General features: G+C 37.5%; 1 protein-coding gene across 2 annotated transcripts in view; it reads right to left on the bottom strand.

Moving 5' to 3' along the window:
- LOC132156400 (transcription initiation factor TFIID subunit 4-like) overlaps nucleotides 1–18,412 on the bottom strand; it is an 86,179-nt gene that overhangs the window by 37,101 nt on the left and 30,666 nt on the right. For both annotated transcript variants that reach the window (XM_059565400.1, XM_059565401.1), the window contains 4 exons: nucleotides 17,581–17,750; nucleotides 13,153–13,283; nucleotides 11,851–11,976; nucleotides 7,387–7,443 (listed from right to left, as the gene is read on the bottom strand). In XM_059565400.1, coding sequence (XP_059421383.1) covers nucleotides 7,387–7,443; nucleotides 11,851–11,976; nucleotides 13,153–13,283; nucleotides 17,581–17,750 — 484 coding nt within the window. The remainder of the gene's footprint in view (nucleotides 1–7,386; nucleotides 7,444–11,850; nucleotides 11,977–13,152; nucleotides 13,284–17,580; nucleotides 17,751–18,412) is intronic.

Below are 18,412 nucleotides of genomic sequence, written 5' to 3'. Positions count from 1 at the left end.
AGATGCTGGATGTGGAGGTCCTGGGCTGGTGTGGTTACACGTGGTCTGCGGTTGTATGTATACAGGCAAATTCTCTGAAACGCCTTTGGATTATGGCAGAGAAATGCACATTCAATTCACGGGCAACAGCTCTGGTGGACATTTCTGCAGTCAGCATGCCAGTTGCACGCTCCCTCAAAACGTGCAACATCTGTGGCATTGTGCTTTGTGATAAAACAGCACATTTTAGAGTGTCCTTTTATTGTGTCCAGCCTAAGACACACCTGTGCATTAATCGTGCTGTCTAATCCGCATCTTGATATGCCACACCTGTGATGCGGATGGATATCTCAGCAAAGGAGAAGTGCTCACAAACACAGATTTAGACAGATTTGTGGACAATAATTGAGAGAAATAGCCCTTTTGTGTGCATAGAAAAAGTCTTAGATCTTTTGAGTTCAGCTCATGAAAACTGGGTGGAAAAACAAAAGTGTTGCGTTCCTAATTTTGTTCAGTTTATTTTTAATCAAATGAATGCAGCCTTGGTGAGCAGAAGAGACTTCTTTCAAAAACATTACCGACCCCAAACGTTTAAACAACAGTCTACAGTATGTTAAAATTCATAGCAATCTATTCACACATTATTTGTAAATAAAACTCACTTCATCTCAGACAGATGTGGAAAATAAAGCTGCTGAATGTGTGGAGAATGACAACATTTACTTAGTTATAGTGGCTGTAGTAGTTAGTGACAAAAAAAAGGAATATGATGTAGTTCCAATAAAAGTTAATTTTTGTGGTCATTAAAAACATGGCTAGACTGAAGTCTGCTTTTTTAACACTAAACCTTTCATCTTTCTGTTCATTGTGTCTCATTGGTCTCTCTCTCTCTCTCTCTCTCTCTCTCTCTCGTTGAGTTTCTCTCTGTTACTCAGACCCATCAGTTCAGCCCCAAAAGAGTAGCTCTTCATTCCTGATTCCCCTGCTGCTAACATCCCAAGAAGATCTACATACAAAGAGAAAGACCTCCTACAGGCGGCCACACACACACACACACACACACACACACACACTTGGGCCTTTCGCTGTACAGATTCCTCGCCATCTCGCTTGCAGGCAAAAATCTCGCTTTGTGTTTTTCTTTCTCTCATTACAGCACTTTGTATTAATATTCACAAACACACAGGAACACCAAAGGTATTTTTAAAGCTTGCCCCCCCCCCCACTCCTTCTTTCTTACATATGAAATTTGACTTCAGGAATCTTAGTGATGAAACAAGCAACCACAAAGAGGAAAATAAAAACAGATTCAGGATAGACGGCTGGATCAGCGGCTGAGTAACGTCTTTTGTCTTCTAAAAAAGGCTTTGTGGTGAGATTTTCAAAATGCATTTTTAGAATTTTTGTTGAGATTTAAATCAATTGTATCTCAAATGTTTCTCCAAGACAGAAATTAGATTGAATAGAGGTCAAATGGCCAAAGATTCCTGCTTTTCATGTTGCAAAAAAAAAAAGACATTGGCAATCTCAAATGTGTCTCCTTTAGAAATTTTCAGGAATTTCTTAAATGAACTAATATGAACTGAATATTTCTCATTAAACTCTCCCAATTACATATGACCTGAGTTTCTGCACACACTGATTTTATAGCCTTATTTATTAAATTTTTTTGATGAAATCTGATTATCATCATTATTATTATCATCATTATTGTGCTTGTTATGTGCGTTTATTTGCATTAAGTTTATGCATAATAAAAACCCTAACCCTAAATTTTAAAAAAGCTCAGACTTAACCTGAAACACTACTGAGAACATTTTACTCATGATTCGTGACCCAAGTCATTATTTGTGCTACTATTAAAAGACAAATAACCAATTGATGAAATGTCTGAATGTCACGTAATATCTTCATAAATGAGTCCAAGTTATATTACTGATGACCACATAGGTATATCAGACACTATTTTTGTGTTTTTAAACTCTCAGAACTGGTCTAATTGGGCCGTTAATGAAAACAGGTAATACAGGGCTTCAGATTCAAACCTTAAACTCTATTTCTGTAGGAAGCTACAACAGTACTGTCTTTATCTGTTATTATATATAGAAATATTTTTTTACTGGCGCCCTCTACAGCCCCTTCTGCCTCATCTCTATTGGTCAGTCAAACATATAGTCCCGCCCCCTAACTCCCATCATTGGTCGAGCCAGAAGATGAAAGTTCAAACAAGCAGACTGATGTTCTGAAAGCATCACAGAGTCACAGTGTTTCACTAATAGTGACTCTGAACATTAAACACACCACAAACTAAATCTAAATATTACAAACTTCACCTTTAAGGAACAGTTCAAAAGTTTGAGGTTGGTTAAAATTGCTAATGTTTTGAAAAGAGTATGTTCTGTCATATATATATATATATGACCCTGGACACAAAACCAGTCATAAAGGTCAATTTTTTTAAATTGAAATGTATACATCATCTGAAAGCTGGATAAACTGATGTATGGTTAGGACAATATTATCCCAAGCAACTATTTTAAAATCTAGAATCTGAGGGTGCAAAAAAATCTAGATATTGAGAAAATCGCCTTTAAAGTTGTCCAAAATGAAGTTCTTAGCAATGCATATAACTGATAAAAAATTACGTTTTAATACATTTACGGTAGGAAATTTACAAAATATCTTCATGTAACATGATCTTTACTTAAAGGAGCATTGCGTAGGTTCTGAAATGTCTAACCGTTACTGACACCAGTGGCCTTTAGAGGAACTGCAGCCAGTCTCATGCTCGTTCTCAGTGCGCACGCTCTTTTTTTTTTTTTTTTTACTTACGAGGAGAGTCCGTGGGTGTCTGAATTGTGCTGGAGGCTGGTCGCTTCTTTCCATCCGCAGAGTCCATTTGAAAACACTTGCCGCTGCTTACTATAATGGCTGGCGTGCCGTACGGTTGTAAGCCCAAGTAGACGAGAAGGCGCATGACGTCACATTTTGTGAATTTTCACTCCAATTCGGGCCCGACTCCTCCACACACAATTGAGCCTACAGGCTGATAGAGGCAACCGTGGTGGACAGTCGAGGTGTCATTCTTTTTTTTACATCATGGTTGGCTCATACATGTACAAATGAAAACTCTATCTTAAAGATTTTTTTTAAGTAAAAACCTCCACATAGCTCCTTTAATATCCTAATGATTTTTGGCATAAAAGAAAAATCAGTAATTTTGACCCATACAATGTATTTTTGGCTATTGCTACAAATATACCCCAGAGACATAAGACTGCTTTTGTGCTCCAGGGTCACATAAATATATATACATATATGTAGAATGTAAATTTTTAGATGATTTATCTGTTGATTGGTCTCAGATTAAATTGCTCTGATTGATCTTCTTTAGTGTTTGCCTCCACTCTCAGTCATCAGCAGCAGGACAAACTCCTGCGTTTCGCAGCACCGGGAGCCAGTGTTTACTCCACCTCTGTTACTCTGTCCTTGTCTGTGACACGGCGGCCGGCGGGCGCGCTGGACCAGGGGCTGTTGTGGTGAAATACACCGGTTTACCCAGGTGGTCAGCTGTGGTCACTCTGCGTCCTCTGCCCTGCCTCTCCTCTCCTCTCCTGTTGAGAGCGGGGCAGCGATGATGAATCTGTGGCCGCAGAGTGTCTGTGTGACCTGACACAGTGATGTATCTGCCAGGGCTTCTCTCGCTCGCTCTCTTTTATGTATCTGTGGCTTCTTTCACTTTATTTTGCCTTCTTCCTCTCTCTATTTGTCATGTGTCCCCTCACAATCTCTCCGCTTTTCTCTACAGATTCGTTGTATCTGCGGCGAGGCGCTGCTGATTAGGGCGGGCGCCCCTGTTCCAGCATCCTGTCTCTTTTTTTGGCCATTGATTTTCACCGAGGGCATTTTAAAAATATCCCATCTGACCTTTGGGCATCGCTGAGGACTGTGGAAAATAGGTTCCCAAACACACGCGCTCGATGACATTACAGGGAATCGAATGTTTGTGAAGGGCTGAAAAAGATAAATGGTTAGGAAACCTGCCCCGATCAGAAAACATCTGTCCATCAGACGCACACGCTCGTCGAGGCAGACGCTCGTTTAACAGCATCTCCCAAAGGAAAGACAAATCACAAGTCAGATCTCGTCGATATCATGACTGTAGTATCAAGGGAGAGCAAAATGAAAAAGACTCAGGAGAAGCTTCTTATAGATTGGCAGGAAAGAGCTCAGAAATGTCTCAGATTTGTCTCCGAATCAAATCTCAGAGATCCCAATGTGAACTTTTATAGCATGCGTAATGATGCACAGATCGTTTGGTTTGGGGAGTATTTGTTGAGGAATATTTGAGACCAAGCTTATTGCAGATTTTGGTATCTTGGCTAGTTTGAGCACAGTTTGAGACGTCTTTCTTGGGTCTTTCAGCATCTTCTGTGTATTTGAACCCTTTCCAACAATGACTGTATGATTTTGAGATCCATCTTTTCACTCAGAGAAAAACTGAGGGACTCTTACACAACTATTACAAAAGGTGAAAACATTTACTGATGCTTTTAAGATAGAAACACAATACATTAAGAGCAGGGGGTGTAAACTAATTTTGTTTAAAGATTTTTTATTATTTAATACTGCACATCAAAAGCTACTACTTACATGTTTCCCAGAAGACAAAATAAGTACAATTTAACCTATTTATCCAATGCTAAAAATTTAACCTATTTATCCAATGCTAAAAGCTCAATGCATTGTGTTGCCTTTTTGAGCATCAGTAATTCATTATTATTATTTTTAATTTCCAAAGTACTCAAGCGTATTTAAATTAAGTTGCAAAACTCATGTATTTTGTAATCTGTAGAGAAATAAATTAAGTAACCTCCCCAACCCTAATTGCAATCTAGGAGAAACAGCAGAGACATAAAAGACATTAAATCTGACAAAACAAAAGGTGTAAAAGTCCAAAAAATATGAAGAGATATAAGATATGTTAGTCAAAGATGATAATTATGTCATCATTTACTCACCCACATCATTCCAAACTTGTAAATATCTTTTCTATGGAACACAAAAGGAAATTGTAAAGAGATGAGCCTGAGTAAATATGAGAACATTTTCCTCTTAAACTAAATTAGTGTGCAAATCTTATCAAGTTGTTGGTATAAACATGTCTACTAGTGACTCTGACAAAAGAGATGCATAAAGACTCTTTTCCTAACACACACATCACATAAGTGCAGTATTCTCTGTGTATGTGTGTGTGTGTGTGTGTGTGTGTATGTGTGTGTGTGTGTGTGTGTGTGTGTGTGTGTGTGTGTGTGTGTGTGTGTGTGTGTTTGTGTGTGTGTGTGTGTGTTTGTGTCCATGGTGTGGTTATGAGTAATAAACCTCTCTCTCGCCGCTCTACCCGTCACAGAGAGTGAAAGCAGCGCAGATCAACCTCATTATCCTGATGAAAATTTGGGCAGATGTGTGAAACCTCTACGACAGAGGCAAACAGCAGCTCTGTCGCCTGCAGCCGATCAGGAGAAGAAAAAACCTGGAGGAAGAACCGCACTGAGAAACGACCACGGCCATTACGCCCAGAGAAAGAGAGAGAGAGAGACGGGAAAATGCCATTCCTGGTGCAACAGCAAATAAAAGTGAGATTTCAGCCTATTTAAAATTCTGATTGGAAACAAGTTGGGAGTTTTTGATGACACAGACGGAGCGCGTGTGTGTGTGTGTGTGTGTGTGTGTGTGTGTGTGTGTGTGTGTGTGTGTGTGTGTGTGTGTGAGTAGTCGTTCTGTGGTTGGAAAGTTAATCTGGCTGTGTTGAGATGATGAGCTGCCTGCCACTTAACAGGGCGGAGATCCACTTTGATCACACGGCCTCGGGGACAGCCTATTACAAATCACCTCATTTACATACAGCACAGGCTGATGGAAAGACTACAATCCACTCAAAAGGGTTACACCTCTCTAATGTGGAGCAGAAGAGAGAGAGAGAGAGAGAGCGGAAACAAGGGTGATACCTAAAAAAAAAAAAGATGGACAGATGACAATCAGGAGATCTAGTGGAGAATACACGGGTGACCAAACTTAATGCATGGTAGGAAACCACTATAGATGGTGTATATAATTAATTTATCTCCGCCGCTTGTCAACCAGGACTGTACACCTTTCAGAATTGAATTGAACTGAATTGAGAATCAATTGAAATTCTAATTCCTGTTTTAAACAGGATGCAGAATTGCGATTTGAATTTAAGGAGGTAGAATTACCAGTAGCTTAAACATGTAGAGTATGGCACTAACAAGGCCAAGATCAAGGGTTTGTATTCCCTGGAAAAGCAATTACACAGTTGGTTATGGGTTTGATTCCCAGGGAAAGCGTTCACTGATAATATGTGTAACTTGAATCCAATGTAGGTTTCCTTGGATAAAAGCATCTGCCTAATGCATAAATGAAAATTTAAGTGTCCAGTTCAGCTTCCTGTGAGTTGTGTTCAATTCCATTTAAATTCCAACACATGAATTGCAAAAAAAAAATCCAATTCTTCTGTTCAGAAAAACTCTGATTTCCACACAGGGCTTTCTTGTTCTTTACATGTTTGTCTACAAGTTTTAGTATTAAAAGCAAAGTCATTTTCTCAGATTGACAGTAGAAACACAGCTGCAGGTGCAAGGATAGGACAAAACTCAGCTTTGGGTCGAACGATCAAACCAAGTGAGCAATTTTACAAATGCATTTCTATGTTCGTATCAGAGGAGGTTTTCCAAACGGGGCTTGTTTGGACATCTACAGCACTATGCACCATCAGTGACGGCCGGAGTCCAAACACCACAGTGCATGTCACAAACACATACATCTAAAGCTGTTTCTTCAAATACCACAAACGCATGCATCAGCCTCGCATCAAAGTCAACTGTTTTCCGTAAAACTAGTGTGTCATTAGATCTACCAGGAATTGAGAACCGCACTGTTTTTAATTGGCAGCATAACAAAACAAAAATCAATGTGGGAGAAGACACAAGCAAGCAATTTGTGTCTCATACCACAGTAACGAATACTAATTGTCTCCCGTCTTGCAAGCACAGGATCAGATCGAGCACCAAGCCATCCGCCTTTATGATGCTAATGGCCTCTGCAAATTATCCGTCAAACGGGAAAAACTCTGACTTCATCTCCAATCAGATTCCCCATTCCGCCCCGCACAGCACATTCTCCTAAATACCAGCCCAGAGCTGGAGAGAAAGAGGAAAACGCTCATTTTTTCACAGGACATCAATCAACGAAAATAATTCCTCAAACTTTCTTCTTTTTTTTTCTTTCTCCAGAGTCAGACTTTAAATGGCATTACATATGTAGCACGGCATAAAAAATTCATCTGCGGGAGCCTTGAAATGTCAGTGGTAATGACAGAAGCCTCACCTCCTTTGCTTTCTGCTTCAGACGGGCTTGTTCTGGATCTTCTTGCCGCGAGCGACTCTGGGAGAGAAAGAGAGAGAGAGAGAGACAGAGGATGAACGACAGAGGGAAGGATGGAGGGAGAGACGGCAGGTGAGAGCATGTCGTGAGCTCACCTCATCTGCAGCACTAAAATAGTAAGGGACAAACGAGGGCAGATCTGATGTGTCAAGGACGGAGTGTGTGTGTGTGTTCAGCGGTGAGTGATTCTACGCCTGCAGGCTGTGCCCTCCAAACACACACACACACACACACACACACACACACACACACACCCATAAGCAACTACTCATCAAAAGACACAACACCACAACACAACACAACAGCCTGACACTCATCAGTGTGTGTGTGTGTGTGTGTGTGTGTGTGTGTGTGTGTGTGTGTGTGTGTGTGTGTGTGTGTGTGTGTGTGTGTGTGTGTGTGTGTGTGCATACAAATGCAGAAAATTCAACAATTATTCCAATTTGTGTGTGCATGTTTGTGCCAGTGTCAAAACTATTAGCCCAAACATGCATCTAGTGTCCCTTTCGTCACATAAAGTGCTGCAGGAATGAGTCCTAAAACCCAGAAATGAGCACTTTTGCACTTCCGGTTCTTTGTGCTGAAGTCAGGGCGTTTTTGGTCAAATGCCTGAAATAAGGTCTGTGTTTAACACAAGCTCAAGAACTTTTAAGATAAGCATTGATATTTTGTGTTGAGTTTGTTTATTTATTAATACAAACTCATGCATTACATGGAGGGAAAACAGTTCATTTCAAAATGCTATGTTTACATATGCAAAGGAGGAACTGTATTTAATTATGCATTAATTTGTATAAATGTCCTGGAATACTGGATAAATCAAGGTTCAGAATTCTTGTTTTATTCAGTTGAAAAGGTTTTAGAGGGGATTTTTTCCTCTTTTTAATCTTTCCATCTATTAGAAAACGCTGTCAACAGAAAGAACAATAAATAAACACATTTTGACCTTGTCTTTAAGAATTAAATGTATAAAATCAGGCAGATGTTATGTGAACAAACCCCCCAGTAAAACTCTTCAGAATGTAGACAGGGATAAAACTGGTGTATTTAAGTACTGCTGAGGTGGAGGAAAAAGTACTATACTTGAAATCTACAGATTGAAATAGATAAAGTACAATAAAACAAACACTTAAAAGTGTTTTTTTAAATATTTCTTTCCTTTAAGAAAACCCAACTAGCCCAAAATCAAATTAACTTTTGCATGAAATACACAATGTTTTTGCCTGTAGCATCTTGTAAAGATTGAAAAAGCTGTCCAAAGTTTAGCGGACATTGAAGTTTACAACCATGTGGTTCCCTTTCTGGTGATCGCATTTAGGCTTCATAAAGGTTGTGTTCATTTGTGGAAACTTGATAAAATGTGTAAATAGTGTGTGTGTGTGCGTGCGTGTGTGTGTGTGTGTGTGTGTGCGTGCGTGCGTGTGTGTGTGTGTGTGTGTGTGTGTGCGTGCGTGCGTGTGTGTGTGTGTGTGTGATCCTGAGGGCTTCGTGTTTAGGTCTCCGGTCTTTTTTTAATTGCCCAATGAGAACGTCTCCTAACTCACCTTCTTTTGGCGAGGAGAGGAGAGGGGCGGCATTACTCTGCTCTTCCTCACCGCTAATTGGTTTTAAATATATCTGGCGGTTCACATACTGGTCGCTATCTCAGCTGAGAGTAATGCGTTTGGCTCCTGGCCCTCGCACTCGTCCCCAAAGACTCCAGTCATACTTGAAATGGACGATGAGATTTATTTTAGTAGGTTCATGTTTAAGGGGTCAAATTGCACTGAGCTTAAAGATGCAGAGCGAGGACACAAACCAATGCTCCCACTGAATGATCTCAACCCCAAAAAAAGCTAGATTTGTTTGTTCTGTCTGTCAATATTCATTTATTCATTGTTCCCAGACTACGCTGGCAAGGATTTGTTGAGTTCAGTGAGCTACAGACGACCTGTTTACGATGCATTTGAGCTGGAAACACATATGCATGTTTCCCTGATCGCGTTTTAGGCTTCAGCGGAGTTGAAATCCCTAACAACTGTGATACTTCAGCTTGCGTAACGTCTCATTCAGGCCCAAAGTCACAGAGGTCGGCGTGGCCATTCACGCCCGAGTACGAGCTAAACTGTCTTGTTTTGGGAGATATAATCTCCCGCGCGGCCGAGCTTTGGCATAATGATGCCATTAGGCTGAAGGGAGGCGAGACTCGGCCATGCGAATTAGTCTTTACGGCGGGTCATCATCTCTGAGCTATATTAACTAATGACGGAAACAAGCTGAAATATTTTACTGTGGTGCCTGTGTTTCCTGGGGCTTCCTGGTCATCTCACAGGATCAGACGCACTGCACTGGACATAAAGGTAAACTTTATTCCAACATCCTCAACATCTGTGATCAGTCCCAGCACGCTGAGCTCCATCAATGGGTGCGGACCAAAGATAACAGGCCAAAAACACTCTTGGGTAAACTACCATTGCAAATTAATTTTGCTATTGTAATTAGATATCTGTAAAATATGTTGCAGATTGATTTAGACAGAAATTAGAGATCTGTTATTTGATTTTTTTATTTTGAAATTATACAAGAATACTTTTGACTTGATGTACACAGACATTCATTCATATCTTTCCAAAGCTCATCTAATGTCATCATTAAGATCCCAATAAGAATTATATTTTATATAGTTTTTATTTTTGTATTTACTGTTTTCCTTTTAACTTTAAAGTTTTTGTAATTCTGTTGTCATTTTTGTTATCACTATTATTAGTATTATTACTATTAATTTATTTTTTAATTTATAATTGAGTTTTATAAAATATTATATATATTTTTAAATTATTATTATTATTATTTTGTTAAATTAAATGAAAAGAAAAATGTTGCTTTGGCACCTAACTGAAATATATACATGCTTTTTATATTTAATTTTACTTTATTTAAAAGTTTATTTTATTGATTTTTTATTTGTTATGTGTTTTATTTTTAGTTAATTTATAATAATCCTGTTCTAAAGGGCGAAAAAGCAATGAAAATCCCAGATTTATTAAAAATTTCAGCCATCTGATAATTTTATTTACTTTTATTAATGCAAAATATCTGAAATAACATTGCACCAACATGTGGCCCAAAAAATTGGCTGGTGTTTTATAAAACCTAATCAATTCTCAAACAAAGACCACTTTGACCTAAAATATTTGACTCAACATGACATTTTAAATTAAAATTACAATCATTTATCACTACAATCAAATGTACACGGTTCTCTGATGTTGGTTATTGGTCACATGACATGAAATAAAATATATAGTATATTAAATAATACTAAATAAAATAAAATATTTTAATTGTTTTCATTTTTAAATTACTTCATATTTTTAATTCAACTCATGAATCCCAGTTTGAAAAATCCTGATGAATAAGATGAATTTTTGAGGTTCATTGGTCTGACTGATTTGATCAATCAAGATATTGATAACTTGCGATCAGGGCAGCTAATGGACAACTGAATATCAAAAATGAAATACAATTTAATGATGCAACTAATTTTACACAAGATTAAGTCAATTTCAATAAGAAAATGTCTATAGATTTTAAAAAACTGACTCAAGCTTTTTTAGCTCATTAAAGAAACATGATTTTCAATAGATGCAACTTGAAAAGTAACTCTTTCCATTGACAAAATTTTCCGGCTTTCCGTGTTTACTGAAAGAAGATTGAATGTCTGGATCAGAACACGCAAAGAAGAAGCAGAAAAAAGGAATCACATTTTTCGAAAAATAACCATTGTAAAAGTGTAGCAACCATGCTTTTTTGGTGTATTGATTACCATTTGTATAACCACAGTTTTACTACAAATACCATGGTCAAACTATGGTTAATGTGGCAAAACTAACTATACCAACCATGGTCTTTTGGTTTTATTTGTAGTAAAACCATGGTTAACTTTGGTAAGCAGATGCATATGTAAAATAATGCGATCATCAAACATTAATCCTTATTTAAATCAAAACTGCCTAACGATCCAGGAAGTGGTTCAGGACTGTGATGCTCTGAATGTGTCGACTCCATCTATGTGTTGATCATCGTTCTGAATCTGATCCAGATGTAGTCTTTTACAAAAACGCGATTTTCTCAGCTTTTTGTTCAAAATATTTGCTTGAAACTTTGATAAAAAAAGATTGCATGAAGCTAGAATTATACAGGTTTTGTTGTTGTTTAAAACCAGAGACTGTTTTTTGTTTTTGCTATAATGCATGTTCAGATATTCATACAACAAGATATTCTGGGTGCCATTACACTTTTATCACCAAAAATACTTGTGGTGGCTGGCATTTTTTATTTATTTTTAAGAGTTAACAAGGTCGGGTGATCTAACCCATGTATTTGAAGAAACGAGAGGATCTAAGAGATCACGAGGAGCCAGGTTACCTTCGCTGCTCTGAGGAGAATCTCTCGTTCTCGCTCATCTTTCCTCTGCTTCTCCATCCGTTCCAACTGCTCGAAAAACTTGAGCTGCGAGCGCACATCAGACGCCTGCTCGTGCCCCTCATCTTCCTGCAAAGAGAAAGAGGTCAGGAGAAGTTTCCATACACATTTTAAGTGTTTATTACTCAATCGTGATGAAAACTTTCTTCTTAGGCAGGTGAGACGGAAGTTTATGGGTCGGATGCAAAAAAACATGTTTACTTCAGCACTTCCTGCGCTATCCCTGCCTCTTTTCATTTTCTGATTAGCTCGTCTCTCCTCTCATCCCTGTCTCCGTCTCTCCTGTTCTTTGTTGGCTATGAAGTCAGCCGTGCCGGTTTCAGGACGCTCTTGTTTTTTGCTGATGTCAGTTTCTTCACACAGACGCGTCTCGTACGGCTCATTTATAAAGAAGCGCACGGAGAGCACCAGACGCAAACAAAAGCCACAACACAGACCAAACAGAAAAACAAAACGTGCGTCCGTGATGGCGTTCCTCTTCGCCATGTACACAAATAAACAGCTTTTAAAGCACTCCACCACCTGCTTTTCCTCCTTTGTGGGTTTCCGTTAACGCGAGTCTCTTGTGTTTAATGTGTGCGGGTAAAGCGTGTGTGGGACTCTCTGGCTGTGGGTTTGAATACTGAATTGTTTACCTGTCTACTTCAGTGTCTTTGTAATTATGTGCTTAAAAGTTTCACTTAAACAGCAGCATTTCAGCAACACTTTTACAATACGATTGCGTGTGTTAACAATGAAAAATATACATGTATCGAATACATTTAAATATTAAAACTGCACACATAGACATGAGCTAACAATAGAATGCATACAAGTTGAAAGTTTATTAACAAAAACAGTCAAGTTATTCAATGCAACAGCCAGTCAGAATGCAAATGAAAATTAATTTTCATGTTAATGATGTTTGATTCGTTTTTGCTATGAGCAGACGAATAAAACAATGTGGGTGTGACTGTGAATTTATATTTTCTTCAGCCTGAGGTTTATTCATTTCACTTTCAGAGTGAAACGGCTTTTACATTTGCCAAAAAAAAACTTTTTATATTAAAAACAAACACGGAAGCCCAGCCCAGATGAGAAAAACGAACACAAAAGCAATGTAACGTAATGTAACGCATTACTTTCCATGAAAAGCAGATACTTTTTTAGGAAGTAACGCCATATTGTAATGCATTGCTTTTAAAACCAACTTTCCCCAACACTGTGTTTAAATAATTAAAAGCATCTCTTCCACAAGTCTGGTACCTTAGACGAGTCCATTCTGTGCTGGGCGATGGAGGAAACTTTCTCCAGCACCGTGCGTAATCTGGACTGAGTGGCGTGAGAGATGAAGTTCACAGCCTCCAGCGGTACGTCCGTCACTCCAAACCTCTTCGCTGAAACAAGAAAGAAACAGATGCAGATGTTACGAAAAAATATCAATAATCAAACAAAACACATCACCGTGCAGATGTTTGGAAGGAAGTTCAGCGAGAGTAAATTACATCTGTCCTGTCTTATAAATCTGCTACAAAAAGGTCCAATGTGTGTTGAAACAACAAAGAGTTGTTATGATGAACCGACACGACCTGCATTTAAAACACACATATGTTCAGAGGATGTTTTGCATCTTCAAACCTGATTTCCTGAAATTTCTGAGTTTGGATGATCGAGCCTCTGTGGTTTGGAAGGTCAGCAAAGCTGATCCAACCACCCAGAAGAGCTCAAGAAACTCTGTCTCAGTTTTTCTCCTAAAATTTCTTAAGAAACACAAAAACAGATACAAAGTCTGTACTTGCATAGAGTTAAAAAACGAGCAATTCTGAGTTCATACTGAGATCTCTGATTTTTGACTGCAGATATATGAATAGCACAGAGATTATAAATCAAAAGCAACTTCCTCCATTTTATTGGACTGATACTGAGGAGAAAAAATAAAGAGAAAAACGAAGAAAAGAAAATCAGCACTTTCTTGCAAGTTTTTACTTTAAAGGATAATTAAAGGATAAGTCTTTCATCTAAAATCCGAGTCAAGTCTCGAGTCTTTAAGCTGGAGTCTGGGTCGAGTCTGCAGTCATTTTTAATGAGTTGCTGCAAATAAATTCTTGGCCTTAAAAATCATATTTACAAAGTTGTATTATTAAGATAAAATATGTTCCAGGGATACAACAATAATTGAAGCTCAAATTGTCTTCCTCTACCTGTACACAGAGTTAATCCAAGATACAAAAATACATAGATATAAAATTACAATTTATGTAAAAATTTATTTTACATAATTGTTAAATTATTAATTTGAGGAGGCCAGTTTCATTTGTGAAACTGAGCATAGCAGACAAGTCAAGACTGTGTCTAAAACTTCAAATAATATTAACTTCTTGTTTATTGAACTATTGTATTAAAATCTATATCACATTACAACCGTGCCGATATTCATGAAAAACAGCACTCTTATTATTTTTTCCATAATTAGCACCAATTACAACATTAGGTAGACATTATTACTTTTATTAGGAACTGCATCTGAATGAATGATTTATAAGCTTGTTTCCCCATGGGGACTTCAATTAAGGTCCCCATGTTGAAGTCCCCACCAGGATAGAAGAAAACATGTACACACACACACACACACACACATACACATCTTTAAAAAAGCCATTTTGGATTGATTAAACGTCATGCTCGGTTTAAAGCTAGATTTTATTTTCATGTTTTTAACAGGACACACTGCATCATATTTGATGTTAATGTTATTAACCTTTGTGGATGCATACTAAGATGTAATACATTTGAAGAATTATGTGGTCAGTCCCTTTATTTGTTTTCCCACATTCACTGCATCTAGCCGATCTTGATGAAGTTCCTGTTGTATTTATATTTAAATAAAATAACATGTAAAATGTGACACAGACATATAGTAAAAGCATCTAAGTTAACACCCAAGTTCATTCTTCATGATATCAGTAGTTGAAGATAAAACACTTGAGTTGTGGTTAAAATATTCACGAGTCCTTCTTGTCGAGTCAAGTCAAGCCTGAAGACTCTTCAGGTCGAGTCTTAAGTCTATTAAAATGCAACTCGAGTGCCCATCTCAGTTTGCTATTAACATAAGTTCTCCTTCCACTGTTATCTTAAGGAAATCACACCAATTATTTAAATCAGCCACTTAATGATGAATGAATGGAAACGAGATCTTATAAAGGAACAACTAAACGGCTAAAAACATCATAGAAATATCAAAACATGAAGATTTTCTGAAGTCCACGGCTCTTTAAAAGCATTTAGGGGAACTAAAAAAAAACAAGCTGCTTTTCCAGACAATAAAAGCTTTTGTAAATGTCTTCATGCAGGTTTACCTGTGTTTAAAAACTTAGAAGCATCAAAATCAACCTATGCTTCCCGTCACCTATAAACAATCTGCCAGAAGAGCTTCAGTCCCTGCAGACGGAGCGCTTGCTGGAAAACCATCCTGCGGGGCAGTTCAACCACACAATCACTCTGATCTGACATGGTTTACATGAGACACTCCAGATGGACAGAAGTCCTCACACACGCATCTGGACTCTTCAATTGGCAGTCTTAGGGCAACATGCATGAATGACATTAAGTACACTTGCATTAATGCATTTGGCAAACGCTTTTATCCAAAATGATTATCATTCCATTCAAGGTGGCTATAAGGTGCTAGATGATGTCTTTGTATGATGTGTAAACAACAGATTTACAAAGCTAGACACCTTCAGTTTAAACCTAACTGTGCAGTATTGGCTATTTTTCTCTGTATTCCCTACTTGTTTTTTTTTTCTAATGTTGCAGTTTTGTAAAAATTTGACTTTTGCATTAAAAAAAAACTTTGCATTCAGGGTATACATTTTTAGAATTCATTGTTGCCATGGGAATCGAACCCGTGACCCATTTTTGGTTTTCTCTGAATTCCCCCACTTTTTCCCCCAGGTTTTTTCTTTTTCTTTCTAATGTTGCATTTTTTTTCTGAATAATGCATTCAGTGGGAATCATACTCATGACCCACTTACTTTTTTATCTCTGTATAAATGTATCTATCTGTATTATATTTATCTCTGTTCAAATTTAAGTTTTGCAAAAAAAAAAAAAAACATTGCATTTAAATTATGTATTTTATTGGGTAATCCCTTCCGTGGTAATCAAACTCATGAGCCATTTATTTTGTTTTGTTTTTCTCTGTATTCTCCCACATGTTTTTTGTTCTCTAATGTTATATTTTTGTTTAAATTAAAGCTTTGCAAAAACAAACTAACAAGCAAAACAAAACATTGATTCAAAGTGCATTTGATTATTTCATGTTTTCCGTGGGAATCGAACCTATGATCATGCTATAATGTTTAAATGACAGGAATGCACACACAAAATACAAAGCATGTTTCATGTTGACTAAAAGTATAATACATGATAACTGTTTAAAGTAGCATGAGCGAGTGTAACGGATGTGATTGTTGTGTTTGAAGGTGAAACAGGGAGTTTTAGGAGGTTTGTGTGTGTGTGCATTTCTCTCAGATTGAGCCGAGCTGGCAGGATTTGTGCCTCCCTTGGTTTGCTGTCACCTACATGTTCTCTAGCAGCCCATCAACGCCGCTACGCCACGGCCCAGTAGGGGGCGCTACATCGTCCTACACACACACACACACACACTCCTGAACCTTTGAGAAGAATCACTGAATTACAGACACCCCAGGGCTTCCGACCGAACACAAGGGTGACACAACCAGTGCTGCACATCGAGTTTAAACTAGTTTGTGAGAAAAAAAACTTCATAAAAGTCATGATATTCTAGTCTGAATCTTACATTAAACAAAAGCATTTTGTGAAAGGAATTGGACTTAATTTAGCAGTTCAATGTGAAACTTCATTAGCTTAATGCCAACTTTTATTTTTAGTTTGGAATCGTTAAGATTTCTCATGTTTTTGTCTCTTCTGCTCACCAAGACTGCATTTATTTGACCACAAATACTTTCAAAACAGTGAGATATCATAACAATGTAAAACAGCCGTTTTCTCTGTGAATCTCTGTTAGACTGTAATTTATTTCTGTGATGCTCCGCTGTATTTTCAGCATCATTCCTCCAGTCTTTAGTGTCACATGATCTTCAGAAATCATAATAATATGCTGATTTGCTGCTCAAGAAACATTTCTGATTATTATCAATGTTGCTTAATATTTTTTTGTTGGAAACCGTGATGCATTTTATTTTTTTATGATTCTTTGATGAATAGAAACTTCAAAAGAAGAGCATTTACAGTATGTGAAATAGAACTCTGAAATGCATTTACTGTCACTTTTGGTCAATTTAACACGTCCTTGCTGAATAAAAAGTCTTACTGACCCAAAACCTTTGAATGGTAGTGTGTTTTCTGGCATTTGTTTGGATATAAATGTTGGTGGTCATATGCTGAGGAATGTTCCTGGTTAAATAAGCATGTTGACAGATACACGGATACGATGGAAATGTAGGCGGACAAACATTCAACTTTCATTACATTTCGTTATTTGCACAAACATGGAAGGATGAGTCGAACATTTCTGATATAGCAAGCAATAAGGACAAAAGCTCCGGAATAACTCCAGATCATCACAGATGGGCTTCTGTGTCCTTGTGAAAGCGTCTTATATAATTCTACACACATATTTAACACTATGTGGTTGTGGAGATGCTGTACCTGTTTCCAGTATACGCCGGTGTAGCAGACCTGTAGACAGAAAGGCCTCGTCTTTACAGGAGCGGATCTGCGTTCCCACCAGATCAGAGTTGGTCGCTAGAATACGTGCACTCTCCTCGTTGAGGTTCACTCCGGCCATAGACGCCACATCATTGATGTCATCATCGTCTCTGTAAATACACCATAATTTTATTAAAAAAAAATTGAAAACATATTTTAAAATATTTTATTAAACATCAACATTAAAAATGTAATTAAAAAATAAATAAATATAAAAGAGCGTGGATATATTATTTGTTAAATACACATGTGCATCACATGTATTCTGAACAGAACAGCAATCTGCATGCAAGTAAATAAAATTTGAATAAATAAATAAATAAATAAATGGGAACATGCATTTAAAAAAATAAATATAATAAATGTTTATGGAGAAGTTATTTGTGCACTACATGTATTATGTACAGAATGTGAATGAGCAAAAAAATAATTGAAGAAATTATTTATTTAGTTATTTATAAATGCATATGGAAATGTTATTGGTCTTCTACCTGCGTGCATGTGTTATGAACAGAATGGGAATGTGCATGTAAGAAAAAAATTAATAAAATAAAATGAAACAAATGTTGACAGACTTTTTTTTAAATGAATGGTAGAATGTGAAAACGAGTTCTGTCGGATCTGACTGATCCTGCATCCCAGAAATACGCCTAGAAAGCGGTCTTCACATTTTGAGGACTTTATTTAACAAAACAGGAGAATTAGAAACAGTGCATCTCGTGTAAACATATTAGTGCATGTCGGTTTCTCTTCCAAAAATCATTTTAAGTGA

Source organism: Carassius carassius, chromosome 13, assembly GCF_963082965.1.
Source record: "Carassius carassius chromosome 13, fCarCar2.1, whole genome shotgun sequence".
Taxonomy (NCBI): Eukaryota; Metazoa; Chordata; class Actinopteri; order Cypriniformes; family Cyprinidae; genus Carassius; species Carassius carassius.
This window is presented reverse-complemented; position numbering and strand designations above follow the sequence as displayed.